The sequence below is a fragment of the Lissotriton vulgaris genome, chromosome 6 (assembly GCF_964263255.1).
Source record: "Lissotriton vulgaris chromosome 6, aLisVul1.2, whole genome shotgun sequence".
NCBI classification, from domain to species: Eukaryota; Metazoa; Chordata; class Amphibia; order Caudata; family Salamandridae; genus Lissotriton; species Lissotriton vulgaris.
Window position 1 is genome coordinate 930,501,607 of NC_141694.1, and position 18,816 is coordinate 930,520,422.

An 18,816-nucleotide genomic window follows, 5' to 3' on the forward strand; every position below is an offset into this window, starting at 1 on the left:
CGGCTGGTTATCGCCGTTCGACGTCGAGGGAGGCTCCGCCGTCGGCTGCTCATCGCCGTTCGGTGTCGAGAGACCGTAGATCCTCGCATCGATCGCCGTCGAGACATTCGACGTCGAGATTGATGGCCCCGCCGACTCCCCAGAGGCATGCGACGTCGAGAGAAAGGCATTCGACGCCGGAGCGCTCGACGTCGAGACATTCAGAAAGAGCTCGATCGTCGTCGAGGAACTCTGTGATCATGGTTACGGACTCAGCTTCTCGTCATTCCACTTCACAGTCTTCTGGCTCCTCAACGTCATCCTCTAGATCCAGAAGTCCTGTCCGCAGATCTCCTGTGCGGCAGCCAGATCCTTCGGCTGCGGAGGTCAGACTGCCACCTAGATGGTACAAGTCATTGGATCATTGGCGAGTGTCAGGGGCTGCCAAACGTATGGAAGAGTATGTCAGTCCGCAGCACAGATCTCCTCTCCAGAGGCTGGTGGCGGAAGTGGACAGGCGCAGTCCTCCCAGGCGCCAAGCAGACAAATCGCCTGTGAGAAGGCCAACCAGATCCCGCTCTCCCAGAAGGAAAGATCCGGTTAGATCTCGATCTCGCAAAAGAGAAGATCCGGTCAGATCTCGTTCACCCAGAAGAGAAGATCCGGTCAGATCTCGTTCTCCTAGAAGGGAAGAGCACCAAAGAAGATCACGTGAGAGGAGGCGCAGTGCTCACAGTAGACGTTGAAGAACTGTGTCTACTTCATCTACCTCTTCTACCAGGTCTTCCAAAGGGGGTTACTCTCCCACGCTTGTGGATAGTCCTATTTCTAGATCCTCTCCAGTGGATGACATCGGCACTTATCTAGATGTCCTACAAAGAGGAGCTCAGAAGCTGAGCACTGAAATGTCTGTCCCCCAGGTTACTATCCACTGAATACGGTTGACCGGGGAGGCGATGGACATCTACATTTATACGAGCGATATCCCGAAAGCTTGACATTTATGCAGGCCGAATGAGGGATCAAGACATTGAATAAGAAAATCGGTAGTAGCCTTCTTTCCAGGAGCATCACCATAAATGTGATCGAACCAATCATATCTATCGATTAAAGAGGATCCTATGGAGCTATAAGTGCCCTGCTGCCCTCCACCCGGATTAGTCATACACCGTTGGGACATTCGGAAATCAACAAGAAACATAGAGTACTTTCGTTGGCCTGAAGTAAGTGACCAGGCCCTGCCCGGAAACAAATCAACAGTTTCCCGGGAACGCCATTCAACAAGGTTATTTATGCTGTTATAAGAAGAAAGCTTGCTTTACATATACACATTTTCCTGAAGAAGGTGGCATAGAGAAACGCATGCGCCACCGAAACGCGTCGACGCATCATTGAATTTTACATCCAAAGAACCGCACGGGTGTCGCCCTTGATGAAATTACCTATAGACACCTGTTTTAAGAGAATAATTTTGAGTTCTATATGAAGTAAACAACTAGAGATGCTTTTTATTTGTTTGCACTACATTTGGTTGCTAGCTTTCATATTCAGATCTATGTACACAGTGGTATCTTTCTTTTGTATAGTTTGTTTTTTATTTGAGGATTGTGCTAAAATGACTGGTCAATAGGACTTTTTAAATGGTTTTGTATATACAAATTGTTTTATAAATGTTGTAGAACATACTATTACTAATTTTATTAAAGATACATGGTATTTTTTATATTTAGTTACGTTGTTTTTGATGTCACTTATCTACCTTTGAGGAATTGAACCAGTTATGAATGGATGCATGTTATAGCTGACTGTGAGTTATTGGTTAGGGTAACCTTCCACCGTCAATACTGATTGGTGGGGATTTTAAAAGTCCCAGGAGAAATCCTTCTATTTGACTCCCCAGGTTACTACGACAGTAATTTTTGAGACTTTACATCTAAAATCTGCCTCTCGTCCACTGCTGCCTTTAGTCCCGGGGATTATGGATCCTGTCAAGGACGTTTTCCTAACTCCAGCAACCATCAAAGCGGTGCCGGCCCGCATACCGAAAAAATACAAACCAGCTTCCTCCGACCCAGTTTTTGTAAAATCCGATCCTCCAGCAGATTCTGTGATAGTGGCAGCGGCAAGGAAGACGCATGCAGTGGCTGCTTCCTCGTCAGTACCACCAGATAAGGACAGCAAATCACAGGACTCGTGGGGTCGCAAGGTTTGCAATTCAGCTGCCTCCACGCTGAAGGTCTCCAGTGCGGCTGCGCTGTTAGGTAGATACGATAGAGCCTTATGGGACTCCATGGAAAGGTTCAAGTCCAAGCTACCAAAGGAGGACCAAAAGGACTTCGAAGAGATAATGACGGAAGGATGTCTGGTGGCGAACCAGTTGATAAGTACAGTGATGGACGGTGGAGTGCTTGCGGCACATTCCTACTCACATGGGGTTTGTGCCAGGTCAGCTTGGTTGCGTCTCACAGGGCTGAAGCCGGATGCTCAACAACGCATCCTAAATCTTCCTTTTTCGGGTTCCTCTCTCTTCGGAGAACATGCTGACGAAGAGATGACTTGTATGAAGACAGAGCTGGATACGGTAAAAGCTGTGGGTTTGGAGAAGAAAAAATAATTCAAACGCCGGTTTAAGACCAGCAAGGGGAAAGGGGCTCAACAGAGGGTTCAAACCCCTCAGTGGTCCCAAAACAAGAACCAGGGAAAATCCCAGTTTCGAGGCAAATCCAACAGAGGTAGAGGAGGTCACCAGCAGTCCTCTACCACCACGAGAGGGGGAAAGGCTTGAGCAGTGGCTTCCTCTGGCGCCGTTGCCCACTCCAGTGGGAGGAAGTGCTTCACAACACCTGGCAGAGTGGGTCAGCATCACAAGGGATCAGTGGGTGCTGAATATACTGCGCAATGGATACATGCTACCTTTCCGTGCGCTTCCAAAGAACATTCCTCCAAAGAACTCTTGCCCTCACCAGCTAAGCTTGCTCCGGAGAGAGGTGAAAATTCTGCTACAAAAAAGAACTATAGAGGAAGTTCCTCCCTCTCAGAGGGGAAAGGGAGTCTACTCCAGATACTTTCTTGTCCCCAAAAAAGATCAGGAGGACAAGTTCAGACCCATACTCGATCTTCGTTTCCTATACAAGGTCATTGTCAGAGAAAAGTTCCGCATGTTAGCTCTTCACCAAATATGCCCACATCTTCAAGCCGGAGATTGGATGTGTTCGGTGGATCTGCAAGATGCATACTTTCACATTCCAATTGCACTACGGCATCGCAAGTACTTGAGGTTTGTCGTAGGAAACAAACACTACCAGTACAAAGTGCTACCCTTCGGACTCAAGTCCGCACCACGAGTCTTCACCAAATGCATGGCAGTGGTGGCGGCTTTTCTTCACAAAAAGGGGCTCTTCATCTATCCGTACCTGGACGACTGGCTTCTAAAGGGCCCATCTCCGGTACAGGTAGCACATGATCTGCAACTCTGCCTACACCAGTTGCACAGGCTCGGTCTCCATGTCAATCTGGAGAAGTCAGTCCAGCGGCTGACACAGTCCATCCACTACCTAGGCTCCGTTCTGGACACAAAATTGGGAAAAGCGTTTCCTTCGGAGGAGAGACTTTTTTCCATGAGGCAGAAATGTGGGATTCTACTAGAGTCTCGGTTTCCAACAGTCCGACAGGTAGCCTCCCTGCTGGGTTCCATGGCGTCCTGCATTTTTCTCATCCCGAACGCCAGGCTGAGAATGCGGCCTCTACAACAAGCCCTCGAAGACCAGTGGGACCAAGGGACAGGGCGTTGGGAAGATCGTATCACTCTTTCCCAAGCAGCGAAGGATGCCATCAAATGGTGGACTCGGACGAGGAATGTGCTGGTGGGAGTGCCTTTTCACCAGCCTCTACCAACCCAGTCTATAGTGACAGACGCCTCTCTGCAAGGCTGGGGAGCGCACATTGGTTCCCTCCAGATTCAGGGTCAGTGGTCTGCGCAGACGTACCACATCAACATGCTTGAACTCAGAGCGGTGTTTCTAGCTCTCAAAGCTTTTCTTCCAGCAATCGAGTCCAACTCAGTCCTAGTTCAGACGGACAATACAACCACCATGTTCTATCTGAACAAGCAAGGAGGCATGCGGTCACGCCCTCTCTCCCGGGAGGCTCAAACCATCTGGCACTGGCTTCTCTCTCAGAGCCTCTCAGTGGTGGCGGTGCACCTTCCAGGCAAGTTAAACATCAAAGCAGACGCACTCAGCAGGCACTTCGAAGATCAGCCAGACTGGGTGCTAAACGACGAAGTGGCGGAAGAGCTTTTCCGTTGTTGGGGTCGTCCAACCATAGACTTGTTTGCAGACGAAGAAAACGCAAAATGCCACGCCTTTGCGTCCAGATTCCACCGGCCAGGGTCGCAGGGGAATGCTCTCCTGATGGATTGGTCGGGAACATTTGCTTACGCGTTTCCTCCCCTGGCTCTGATTCCGAAGGTAGTGTCCAAGCTCCTCAGGTCAGACATGGAGATGATCTTGATAGTTCCGGATTGGCCACGGCAGTGGTGGTACCCGGACCTTCTGCATCTGTCTGTGTGTCCACACAGACGACTTCCTTGCAGGCCGGACCTGTTGAGCAAGATGAACGGAAGAATACTGCATCCCAACCTCCCATCACTGAACCTAACAGCATGGCACCTGAGGTCCTGCAATATGGGCATCTGAACCTGCCTCCCAAATGCATGCACATTTTAAAAGAGGCTAAGAGACCTTCCACGAGAGCGTCTTATGCGTTCAAGTGGAAAAGGTTTTACAAATGGTGTAGGGATCGTCACCTAGATCCTACTAAAGGGCAGGAGGAGGTAATCCTGCCATACCTCCTTTCCTTGGCAACTTCTGGGTTGAAGTATGCTTCCATTAGAGTGCATCTGTCAACCATAGTAGCGTACAGGAAAACACCTAATCAGATTTCTTTCTTTCAGGGTCCGGTGGTTAAGGACTTCCTCCAGGGGTTGAAAAAAGTCTATCCCCCTGTGCAAAATCCATCTCCTCCTTGGGAATTGAACCTGGTTCTATCCAGGTTAATTATCCACTAAGATGCGCGCTCAATTTCCATTGAAACACATTAGTTTCTTCACAATCTTCAACTGATTAATGCAACATCAATCAAAAGATATTTCGTAATGATTTCCATCAATTTATTATTCAAATATTCGATAACCTTATACTATTAATTGTTGAAGAGCTCTCTAAAGTACTTTTGGAATTAGAAGATGAAATCAAAACATTACAAACAGAAATCAAGAAAATCCCTGATTGACAACAAACACTAGAAGACATCAATAGCAAATTAGAACGGTATGCGAAGGAAGTAAATGAGCGGAAAGTACGAAAATATCGTAGAGACACATTAGATTATAAACTTGAGGAAGTTTATACTTGGGCCGAGATATATAACCAAAAGAAATGGCAACCCCAACCTCAGAAATCCAATACAACCTCCTCACAGGAAAGCGTTGTTTCATATTCAGATATTGCCCAATCAAGAGGGCCAGTGAAGACGACAGCAAAAGCCATTGCAAAACAAATACAGAGTCAGTCCACACAGCAACAGTCTTTTTTGGAAATCAGCCCAGCAGCAAATGCCCCACCTCAAACAGAAGAACAAGAAGGGGTCAAGGAAACAGAGGAAGAAATAGCCAGAAGGACAAGGAGCCAAATGTTGAAAGTCACTTAACATTTCTTCGAAAAAACTCACAGACTCTCAAATGAAGATTCTCAACAAAGGTATCACTTTTGTCCCTGCATACCGTACCAATCTTGCAGAAACTGAAATAGCGCTTTTCAAATTCTTCAGAAACCTCAAATTAAGATTCTTTTTTAAAGACACCCAAGAAATCAAAGATGATGATCCATGGAACACTGATTTCAGACCTAAAAGCAATTTCTGTCCACCCTTTTCGCACAAAACTATTGATGCGTTCGAGAGATCAGTACTATTTGAAGTACAAAGAATCCCGTTCACCAAATCTAAGAGATATAATCTATCGGCTAAAGAATGGAATACACTTAAAAATTAAATTTAAGTCTTGAACAGAATTAAACATTCCAGAAAGTTGACAAAGGGGGTGCACTCATTGTGATGGACACGGACTTCTATGTCAAAAGTGTTTACAATCATGTGTCTGATGAAAACATTTATTTACCACTTGAGACTGATCCCACATCAGAATATCAATCCATTCTACAAAAGATTTTGGATCACGCTTTAGAGATGAACTGGATCAGTGAGAAAATGCACACATCTTTTGAAAGAAAGTATCCAAGAAGACCGCAACTATACATGTTGCCTAAAATTCATAAGGATCCAATCAACCCTCCTTTCAGACCCATAGTATCGGCCTGCGGTTCCATCTCCGAACCGATTGGAAAATTTGTTGATAAGTTTCTTAAACCAATTGTACAGAAAAGCATAACACATATTAAAGACACTACTGCCTTTTGGAACCTGTTGGATACCATCAAGTTAGAAGCTCATGAAATATATTGGTTATGCACGATCGATGTAACTGCACTCTATACCTCTATTCCCCACAATGAAGGTATCGAAGCTCTTGAATGGAGCCTGCTCAATAGTGACCTGGAAGAAACCAAAAAGATTTTCATCATGGAACTGATGCAATTTGCACTATACTACAGCTACTTTGAATGGCAGGGTAAATATTTTAACCAATGCAATGGTACTTCGATGGGCTTTGGGGGGGCCCCCTCATACGCCAACATCTACATGTCGAAATTTGAGACTGACTACATTCTGAATAACTCTACATGGACTGAGGGCCTCGTGGCCTTCAAACGTTACATTGACGATATATTTTTAATATGGAAAGGTACGAAGTCACAACTAGAAAAGAACATAGCATTAATTAACACACACAATGATCGGATCAAATTCACCCATGCCATAGAGAAAGAATCTATAGCCTTTCTGGATGTAAGAGTTACCCTGTATAACAACACCCTCAGCACGAAAGTACATATCAAAAAGACAGACAGAAACTCAAGCTTCTGTTCCAAAGTTTCCATCCTGAGAATTTAAAGAAACATTTACCAACTTCACAGTATATCAGATTAAAAAGGATCACTACGGACGATGAAGATCTACTTGAATCATTCAGAGAGCAAACCAATAAATATCGTCAACGAGGATATCCCCAAGATATCTTGGATGAATCACTTAAAAAAGTCACAGCAATACCCAGAAAAGAATTACTCAAAGAACAAATGAAGATTTCTGACAACAAAAAAACATTCTGTGTCCTTAAATACTCGACTGAATCATTCCAAATTAAAAACATTCTTAAAAGACATTGGTCTTTGATTCACATGGAACCAGACCTCAAAGGTCTCTACAGCGACAGAATCACTTTTGCATTTCAAAGGTCTAAAAACCTTAAAGAAATTTTGAACACTCCTTACAAAGGCATGTTGAAATGCCAGAACTGTAGACATTGCAACAATGTGATTGTTGGCAACAAATTTACCCACCCAACTAAAGGAACTTCAATCGAACTTAAACACACGAGCACCTGTGACGCAACTAACTGTATATATGCCATTAAATGCCCATGTGGCAAAATATACGTGGGCCAAACTGAACGCAAAATCAAAGTTCGGATCACTGAACATAAAAGTAATATCCGTATATCGAACATGAAATTGGCTGGAAGCTTGACATCAAATCTCGCAATTGAGATTCACGGTATTGGAGGTGCTTCCTCAACGCCGAGATATGGATCCAACAAAACACAGACTGAGAGCGGAATATTTTTGGATCAAAAAATTGAATTCCCTACAACCGATGGGGATGAATGACCGGATTGAATATGTATGTTTTTTGTAAATTTGCGTACATTACTGACATTGGCTGATTCTATATTCTTGTTCCCATCTACAATGTTATTCTAATTGTCGTCTACCTATTGTGTTCTCACTTAGTCTATTCTGTTGCACGTATTTTTGAAATTTTGTGATGCTCCATAATACCTTGAAGCGATTTACTCATTTTTTCACATATCTCTCTTCTCTTCCATATACTTTGTTTCTTTAACATGCCTTTCACGTGTTTGCTTTCCTTGTTCTTTTTCAATTTTCCCTACACTTTATCCGTCACTTATATCCTTAAAGCCGAAATGACCCATATCACGTGACTAGGGACTCACGCATTCACGTTAAATCCTATTCGCTAACGCTTGTTGCACTTCCGTATGCCTGATTACTATCGCGGACGCCTAAACGCGGCTTGCCCGGTCTTGCTGTAAGTTTTCCGCAATTCAGATTCTGTATGTTGTCACGTTAGACTCCACCCACGTTTCTTTTTCTTTTTCCTGCACGGTAAAGGTTTGGAGTTTAACTTAATAGCACCTTGGGTTGATATTTGCAACTTCGAGAGTTCAGCACGGTAACACGCAATGTTTACCTCAGCATACCTGTTATTTCGGGACCCTTTGGGGATCTTTCCTCTTCCTACCTCTGCTTTTTCAGATCACTACAATCGACCTTTTGCTCTGTGTACGCATCTGTTCTGTAGATGTAGCATATACTTTTGCTTTCTGCATTTTCGGTTTATTTTTGCGCGTGAATTTTATGAATTAATTGTATATTGTTCGCTGATGAATAGGTGGAGTTTCTAATTTGGTCCTGTATTACTTATTTTACAGACCTCTGATGAAGGGTCTCTTTTGATAGACCCGAAATGCATTGGGTGCTTTGAAAGACCGTAAAAAAATTAGGATATGCATCATAAGAACATCATTATGAACTTATCGAATATTTTAATAATAAATTGATGGAAATCATTACGAAATATCTTTTGATTGATGTTGCATTAATCAGTTGAAGATTGTGAAGAAACTAATGTGTTTCAATGGAAATTGAGCGCGCATCTTAGTGGATAGGTGACCCTTTCCCACACCACGTTGTTGCATTTAAGGCACGGCCAGACTCCGTGCGTCAGATGTGGCACCAACCATATTTTGCATACAATTTGGATACAACTTGTTTATTTGAGTGCACGGGGATAATACAGTGTTGTCTATCCAGGTTAATGTCACCTCCTTTCGAACCCATCCACAAGGCCTCTTTGCAACATCTCTCTTGGAAAGCAGCCTTTTTAGTGGCGATTACGTCAGCGCGCAGAGTAAGCGAGATACAAGCGCTCTGTGCGAAAGAACTGTATACTGTTTTCCACCACAATAGAGTAGTCCTGAGAGCTCATCCATCCTTCTTGCCTAAGGTGGTTTCTGATTTCCATATAAATCAGTCCATTTCCCTCCCTTCGTTTTTTCCAAATCCTACGACCCCAGCCGAGCGGTCACTGCACTCCTTGGATCTTAAGAGAGTGCTCAAGTTCTATTTGGAAAAGACCAAGGGAATCAGGAAGACGGATCAGCTGTTTATAAACTATGGTTCAATGAGAACGGGCTTTCCAGCGGCCAAGAGATCCATCTCCAGATGGATTGTCTCCGGCATTAAATTGGCCTATCAGCTTGCAGGCAAGCCTTTATTGGTATCACCCAAAGCGCATTCTACCAGAGGGAAAGCAGCCACAGTGGCTTTCTTACATGACATTCCAATGTCAGAAATATGCAAGGCTGCAACCTGGAAATCAGTTCTTACCTTTACGAGGCATTACTGTCTAGAATCTGATTCCAGGGCCGATGCTCAAGTAGGGCAAGCCTCCTGAGAAATCTGTTTGGGTAGCCTATGGCCTGCTCAGGCTTGTTGATGAGATTACTGTCTTGTTATTCCTTTGCCTGCAAGGATGAGGAGAGGCTCGCTATTCTATTCTAATGCTTATGACTATTGATGAGGATCCCCTGGAAGAGAAGGATTAGTTACTTACCTGTAATCCTAGTTCTCTTCCAGGGGTATCCTCATCAAAGTCATAAGCAACCCTCCCGCCTCCCCGGGCAAAGGACATTCTTTAATAAGGAGATATTGTTAACCTATTTGTTACTTGGTTTTTTCAGTCTCCGAAAAGAACAACTGACCTAACTGTCACCCCTGAGGCATGATGGGATACTGAGGGTCATGAGTGCCTAAAAGGCACGGTGTCAGTTTTGTATTACATGCAGCTACAGGTTAGCTTTTCAGTCTTTTTAGACTTTATGTTTGCAATGCAGCCTGGGAGCTTTTCTATGCTTTCAGTGAGTTATAAGAATTTCTACTGCTTTCTAAGCATTAAAACAGTTTCTAAACAATCTTTGGTGTTGTTTCTCATGTTTCTAATGCATATTATTCATGTATGGTGGAAATTCTTCACAGCATATTTCAGCTAATGTTAATGTTAGCCACACTTTTAGAGCGCACGGCTACCCCAAGGGGTGTCCCGGCGCTTTGGCAAAGAGGCCCCTAGAAACAGAAAAACCAAAAGGTAAACAAACTGCAGAAACGCGGGTTACTAGGTGAAGAGCAGAGTCTTCAACTCCTTCCTGAAGGCCAAGAGATTGTTTACTTTCCGGAGGGAAAGAGGGAGTGCATTCCACAGGCAAGCTGTAACGTGTTGGAAGGAGCGACCTCCCATCCTCACACGTTTGGCCACAGGAACCTCCATTTTGGCCAGGTCCGCAGACCGCAGCTCTGATGTTATTTGGCTGCTATTGCATATTTTTATATATATATGTGTATATATATATATATATATATATATATATATATATATATATATATATATATGTGGGGCACATATAATATAGTGTTTCCGGGGTCCCGCGCATGGGCGGGAATATTCTAATGCTTATGACTTTGATGAGGATACCCCTGGAGGAGAACTAGGATTACAGGTAAGTAACTAATCCTTATTTGATTACTATATAAATTAAACAAGTATGAACTTCGGAATCGTTTACCTCATTGTTCTTTTTTTATCAGGATAGAAAAATTGAATTTTAACTATGGAATTTTTGCTCCTCGTCATGATCAGTGACTGTACACAACAATACATACAATGATTGCTGAGCTTCTGTCGATTTCAATTTCAGCTTCAGGGCTCACATCACATTCAAAATAAAGACTTCCTACCAGCCTCTGCTCCACAGAGTGCAAGCAGCTTCGGACCCTCCTTTCAGGATTTGATTATTTTGTATCTCAAGGGATGTACTGCTTTTCTGGCTGGCTCGCTGGCTTCCTAGTGGACCAACTGACTCCACTGCAGAGCATCAACCATGTAGCAGCAAACCTCCTGAAAGGCCTTTACAGGTTTGAAAAGATCACACCAGCCCACTTGCTCCCCCTTCCCAAACATATCATAATAATCAAGATCTGCTGTACCATCAACAAGGCAGTCAACGATGGCACTCAGTCAGGCACGGTGGCCAACATGAACACCTGGCAGCACTGACATTGCTAGACTGTTTACCAGGAAATGCAAGGAGGAGAACCTGCGTTTCCATTCTCCACTTTCACAAGAAGCTTAAAACCCACATTTTCAAGCATTGACTTAATACAAGTAACTACCCAAATGCCCGACTACCGCAGAAGAGTTCCCATGCCACCCAACTTTGATTCTTCTTAACCTAAGGTGACCGTTATCCAGTCAAACATGCTGCCAAGTATTGACCTATGGCTATAGCTTATTGTGACATTGTCTAAATATTAGAATGTTACTGAGTCTGACACATTCCCCTTCATAATGCCTACATGCAGCTGGGCCAAGATGCATTAGTATGTTTTGAAAGAGAATCCAGAACAATGTTATTTGCAAAACAGCCTCCTATGGTATTCACCTTAATGCCTGGAAGCAATGTATATTGTACACTAACGTTATCAGCAAAACGTGTTAAGTATTGTTTTGGGTAATTCTGCATCTTTGGACCCTCGCTGATAATCATAAACGTAAAATATACTCACCAGCATGCAGAGACCCCATAAAACTACTTTAACATAGTACAGTAGGAAAAATACTTAATTGGAGCCAGACTTTTCAAAGTAAGTAATGCATATGTTGCCTTCCTAGAGATGAACAGGAAGTCTTTTCCTGATTTTTTTTCACACCGGAGTAGCCAGTTTAGAGTGTAGTTAACAAATCTACCTTGCAGTACCTGACTGTAAATGTTAGCTTACCATCTTACAAACATTTGCAACCCTGCAATGCAGTAGAGAAATATGAAGAGAAAGAATGCTAGGTTAAAAGTGCATCAGGACCAACAGAGGACAATTCTCCGTTAAGAGCTCAGCAGCTTGCCTCTCCCGGCATGCACTGTACTGGCTGTTTGCCTCACAGCCCATTCTTTTTGAATGGCTGTGTACAAATTGCAACCTGTTAAAAGATAGATACTGGTATTTGGGTGTGTTGTTTAGGACTAGAGTGAGGATTCCTACAATGCAGAACTGTAAGTCCAAGTAACATTTCCACATCATAGGATACGCACTGATAGTTATAAATGTAAAATAGAGTAACGCGCATATCCCTTGTAGTCAATACACTTTCCAGTAAAATTTAGAATGCAGGCTGAGAAAAAACGAGCCTTAACCGAAAAGGTTCCTTAATGCTGCCTGACCCACTATAGATTCAGCTGTGTGTCTTCATCTAAACAGTTGTGTCGAGTTAATGCATGGACTGATCTACATGTAGCTGCCTTACAGAGCTCAGAAAGGGCAACATCTCTTAACCAAGCAGCTGTAGCTGCTTTACCTCTTGTGGCGCAGGCTTTCGGTCTAACAGGCAAAGGTTTCTTAGCTTGCTGATAACATCCTATGCAGGACAGTATCCATTTAGTTTTGAGTTGTTTAGTTGATGACACACCTCTATGGAGAGGTCAATAACTGACAAATGTGTAGACATGTGTAAGTCTTTGATTCTTTCTAAGTAAACCTTGAACACTCTTCTCACATCTAATGAATGTAAGCCCCCTTGTTCAGCCTGCTTTGAGATGGTCCCCATCTCCGTAGCGCCCCAGCTACCAGTGACCTCAGCACCCTGCTCCAGGCCAAATCTGGGACGCTTCCAACAATCTGCTGGTAGAACATTGGACCTTGGCCTGCTGCAACCCTAAACTCTGAAGGTGAAACCATTGAACCAAATGTACAACTTTAAATGTATTTTTCTCCATAGACCTTCATATTGCGTACAACAGTGAGTTATTTTCTGTACTTGAAAATTAGACATATTTGTACTCCTCTGACCCAATAATGGCTTTTTGATAAGAACTAAAGGTGGTAAAGGATCAGAAATCACCATCTGTGGCATATTTTCTGGAAGAGGCTAGATGGGGGTTGAAAAAAGAAAACACCCTACTGGTAATTCTAAAGAGGGAGATGCCTCAATGTCTACTTACTCGATGGCACATGCTTTGACATCGATGGTTGCTTCAGTGGCACAAATAGATTTCTCAACAGCGACGACTGAATTTTTGGTGTTGATGTTCTCGATGGCAATCTGATGGGCGCCTGATACAGTAAGATTGGCACAGTTGATGGTTCGAGCACTGGTCAGATCTTCTTCCCCATCAAGCTTTTGAAAGGGAAGCATGTCAGGCTGAAGCATGCCTAAATGTTGAACAATGCTCCGGTGACTGAAGAGTATGATAAATGATGGTGATAATGTCTATATCACCTTTTTTCAATAAATCTCCCCTCTTTGTAGTCTTTCCTTTGTGAGTGCGTAGGTGTAGTAGAGGACATACCGCCGATGATCTGCATCTCCGTCGCTCCTGTTCCACTTTTAGACCTTTTGTCTGCCCCTTCAGGTGGATGCCTTCCTTGTCTTTCAGGGTTCTCAGGCATTTTCTGACAGAACCCACATGACTTCATTGAATATGTTGGTGAAAAACACATTACACAGACAGAGTGGGTAATAGTGGCAGCCTTCTTTCCGCAGCAGTGGCACTTCAAAAAAATTAAGGCATTGTGAGAAAAAAATTACTTCACCTCATGGGAAAAAGAAATGCTTTAGATGAGGCTCTTTGATGGATGTTAAATGAATTATAAATAAATGGTTTTCAAGTGAAACTTCTCAAGAATTTGACAGAAAATCTCACAGAAGGGAGCTGTGCTCCAATCAACGTGACCCGGAAAAAATAACTGGGGCTGTAAGGCAGACCATACCGACCCTGAGTAGCCTCATGCCGAAAGAAAAGGTGGGTGTCTCCTGTACTGGGAATGAAGGGGAGGGACAGACAACTAAAGAAGAAGTGAGCCTTCTCTCCAGGGTGCTTGCTCTCTGAAAGAAATGTGAATGCATGCTGTTGGTAATCAGCAAATGAAAGGCTGATTGGGAGCCAGTATTGGCATTACTTGGTGCATTTTGAAACTTCATAGTGACAATCATTATTTTTGAGATCTACTGTAAGGTGGGTACCAGTTCTGCAATGTGTCCTTTTAATGGGAGCCTGTCAAAAAGGTTTGAACTAGGTACAGCCTGATTGCTGATACTAAAAATATGACTTTTGAAAGGACTGTTAGCATTTAAATCCTGCTTCTTTGGGCACATTTTGCTGCTGTCTGTTTCATACTGCTTACAGCTTATCATATACTGTGTGTGATTAGCTTATGATTTACATATGCACAGTGCTTTCTGTCACAGGCGCATAGCACTGAAAATATACATGTCACTATATTCCCCATGCACACCGCTCAGAATTCAAATATCAGTGACTCTCCGGTTAGACACACAGACATATGAAGTGATCGCTACCGGAGCAATTCATTTCCCACCTATTAGCTTGCCTTTACTTTTCATTCATGGTGTGCACTATACTTAGGCGAACGGAAACAAAATAGATAGATAATATTTTGTTCTTTTTAACCTTGTCTCTAACCTCTGCCTCATTGTACTCATGATCACTGACTAGTTCCTGTAATTTTGTATGAACTTTGACAGCTGCATAATACTTTGTGTTCTATTTGTTTGTATAGATGGGTCTTTGTGTGGAATGCAAGACCATGGTTCCAATGAACACACCAACTTGTATTGTATGTGAGGCACCACTGTTTCAGCAGATGCAGCCACAAGCCAGTATCACTTTGAAGGTAATGAGCTCTATAAAATTCGGCACATTAATAAAGGAAGAGATATGAAGGTATGATCGATAAAATTGCTTAAACTAGTTAGCATTGCTTATTCCCTTTTGGCTTTGTCTCGTGCCCATGCCCAACAGCTGAGTCAGTATTACTGACTGCAGCCTGAGGGATTCCCAGAGGTTAGTAGAAACCAGCATTGGCATAGCCAATAGGTCTCGTCTTTGGGGCCTTAAACATGTTTAGCCAGAGCTATTGGCTTTGCCAATGTCTTTAAGCTATGTTGTAGAGCAGTGTGGCTGCAGTGCAACATGTTGAAAAGTTATAATGAAAAAGTCTTATAAGCATTTTTGTTATCTTATATATAACCAAGAAGACATTATGTACAACTGAACGACCCTATTAAAAAAAGAATGAACATAGAAAATGTCTTCTAGTTTTTTAGGTCTCGCCTAGTGTTGCAGCGAATGCACTGCCCGCTTGCAAGATCTATTGTCGTAGGGTTTGCTTTGGAAGTGGGTTGGAAGCAACACCCATGCTTTTGATTGGCGCGCACCACAAACGGTCGCTTTTCATTGCAAGGGAGGCATGTTTGTTCCCTCCCTGTCTCCTGTTTGCCTCGCCTGCCCTGACTGGCGATAATGCACGCGCACAGCGTCTCTTTTGCTCGCGGGCTTGGTTAATTAGGTGTCATGTTTATCACTTTCAGTTTCACAACTCAATGGCCTCGTGTTTCGCTGCATCTCACTACTGGCACAACGTTTTAAAATATGGCACTTATGGCGTTCGTTCGTGCCAAATATGTTTACATCTTTATTTCCATACCACTTTCACAAACTGCAGCGCTGCGACTTCACACAAGGCAGACACATGGCGTTCAGCATTTTGTTTGCGTGTGGGAGGTAAGTTTCTGATTCTTAGTTATAGTGACCAATTATTTCATCGGTGCCTGCTCCATGTGTGTTTATTTTTTTATTGCGCTTTAACTTAAAGCGCGATGCAAAAATAAACAAGCGGCTGCGTTGGTGTAATGGCGACAGCTTGTTGTCACTGTGACTCTGGCTGTTCATCTCTTCAGTGATCGAGTTCGCCTCCGTGTTTGGTGACTGCTCCTCTCTATGGTTGTGACTCTGCACTGCACCTGTGTGTGCTGTCTTGTAATATACATGGTGTGCGTGCAGTTGCGTATCTTTTGTGCCTTACCTCTGCATGTCACGTCACGTCACGTGTGCGTTTGTGTGTCTCTGCTCAGCACACGCATGTGTGTGCATGCTTGCGATTCCCAGCGTGTCCTTGCTTTTGTGTAGCTGCCATTTTCGGTGTGTAGCTATGCTTCTGTGAAATCCCCTGTGCATTTGTTTGTGTGTATCTGTGACCCCCTGTATGTGTTAGAGTGTTTTCATGACTCACTGTGTGGGTTTGTGTGTCTGTGATTTCGTGTTTAGATGTGCGATTCTCTGGGTAGCAGCGTGTCTAATGTATCTCCCTGTGTGCTTGTGTGTGTTTGCAGTTGTGTGGCTGTGCCTTAATAATAGCTGCCTGTAGTCCGGTGGTTTATGCCACAACTCCTCCCTCATATAATAAAATATTTGGGCGGCTCTGCGGAATGTCATTTGTGTTGAAATGCTAACCTACATATATAACCTACATACATATAGTTTTCACAATAAATCCACAAACTTTTGTGTATATAAACTGCAGAAAACCTAAAACAGCGCATGCCTTGTTCTTTTAGTTTGTTGTGTTTTTTCATACAAGCATGATGACTTGAAACCCCTTTCGGAGAGCTCCGAGATAGCACGACATTGAACGTTAAAAATATGACATATTAACCATGTAAGATGTACTTTTGCAGGTGAGCCTTTCAAAAGTGCTATCCAACAGGGTCCTCCCCACGTAGGTTCAGAGCGCCCCCCACCTCCCGCAGCAGGGTGGCGAACAGCTGCTGTGGGTGCAAAAATGTACAGCAATGGTTTACATAGCAATATGCATATAAACAGCAGCACACAGGAGGGTGGGTCTTCAGATACAAAGTGCCAGATCGGCTTCCAAATCCAGTCTGTTCCCTTTTATTCAAAAGAGGCGAGCTTTCGCACAACAGAAAGACATTGTAACCTTGTGTTCTCTATTCACTTATGGATGGAACAGAAAAAACGGTCTGCGCTGTCTTTCTCGGTTATAAATGGCCTGCTTTGAAATAGCTTTCTGTCCAAAAATACAAATTGCAAGGGAAGATGGATTGCTTACTTAGAACATTATAGTTTAGAGACTGGCTGACCTGCCAGACTGGGAACACCTGCAAAGGTATACAACAAGAGTCTTGTGGTGTAGTAATAGCATAATTGGAAGGATGTGGATAGAGAACAGATACATCAAAGACTTGATAGTATACAGTCAAAATGCTGGTACAGCAGTCAGACCATAATTTCCATGTATAATACAAGTAACATTGGGCTCAAAGGGCTTAACCCCCCCCCCCCGTTGTGTGTATCAGTCGGGGCTGAGACAGCTTCCCGGGCACAAACACAGCCGCACCTGCGTACTTTACAGGTCTTTAAAAGACCATTTACTTGTGAAAGAGGCTTTCTTGTGTCTTCGCCCCTTCTTAGAGCCCCTGCATCTCCACTCTGCATATTGCTGGAAGATCCTGCCCCCCCCAAATTTTTAGTAACCTTACCCTCAAAATTGGCTCTACTTGCGCCTCTGGTCACAGTGGGGTTTGGTGGGTGGAAACACTGAACAGTAGCCTTTTTGTAAAAAAGTAAGAATACTTAACACCTATACATGTAACTTTATAAAGGTTAAACACTGAAAAACAGTTCAGGATGAACACACAAGCAGATTAAACAAGCATTTGCAATAAAATAGGTCTCACATTTACGCGAGTTTAAGCTATTGGCATTTGTAAATGAGAATGCCATTTATTTATGTTTTAAAAACGAAAACAAAAAAAAAAGGCATTGTCATTTACAATGTCAATAGCTCAAAGTTGCGTAACTGCGAGACCTACTGCATTGTAAATGCTTGTTGTCTTTGCAATGCTGGAAACTTCTTCCTGCTTGCTGCACTGATGGGGTGGTGCTGTGCTGATGTTGAGGTGATGCTGTGCTGATGTTGAGGGGGTGCTGTGCTGGTGCTGAGGTGGTGGCGCATCAGGCTGCGGTAGTGGTGCGTCATGCTGAGGTGGTGCTGCGTCGTGCTGAGGTGGTGCTGTTGCTGAGGTGGTGCTGAGGTGATACTGAGGTGGTGCTGAATCGTGCTGAGGAGGTGCTGAGTCATGCTCAGGTGGTGGTGCTGCACTGTGCTCAGGTGATGCTGAGCTGGTGCTCAGATGATGCTGAGTGATGCTGAGTTGGTATTGTGCATATGTGATGCTGCGCTGTTGCTGAAGTAGTGCTGCATTGGTGCAAAATGCCCTGATGAGGAGGTGGTGCTGAGTGGCGCTGACTGGTACTGAGGTTGTGCTGTGCTGATGCGGTGGTGATCCAGTGGTGCTGTGCTGATGTTGAGGTGGTGCTTAAGTGATACTGTGCTGGTGCTCAGGTGGTGCTGTACTGGTGCTCACGTGGTGCTGTACTGGTGCTCACGTGGTGCTGTACTGGTGCTTAGTGATGCTAAGGAGGTGGTGGTGGGCTATTGTGGAGATGGTGCTCAGGTGGTACGGAGTGATTTTTTGGTGGTGCTCAGGTGATGCTATGCTGGTGCTAAGGTGGTGATGTGCTGGTGCTAAATTGATGCTGCACTAGTGCTGAGGTGGTGCTGCACTAATGCTGAAGTGGTGCTGCACTGGTGGTGAGGTGGTACTGCACCGATGCTGTGATGGGACTGCGCTGGTGGTGGTGCACTG

General features: G+C 43.9%; 1 protein-coding gene across 1 annotated transcript in view; it reads left to right on the top strand.

The window, feature by feature from the left end:
- The window catches only part of DZANK1 (double zinc ribbon and ankyrin repeat domains 1), a 1,079,146-nt gene that overhangs the window by 395,691 nt on the left and 664,639 nt on the right, over positions 1 to 18,816 (top strand). Inside the window, exon 9 of the mRNA XM_086926915.1 lies at positions 14,868 to 14,981. Within this exon, the coding sequence (XP_086783041.1) occupies positions 14,868 to 14,981 (114 nt within the window). The remainder of the gene's footprint in view (positions 1 to 14,867; positions 14,982 to 18,816) is intronic.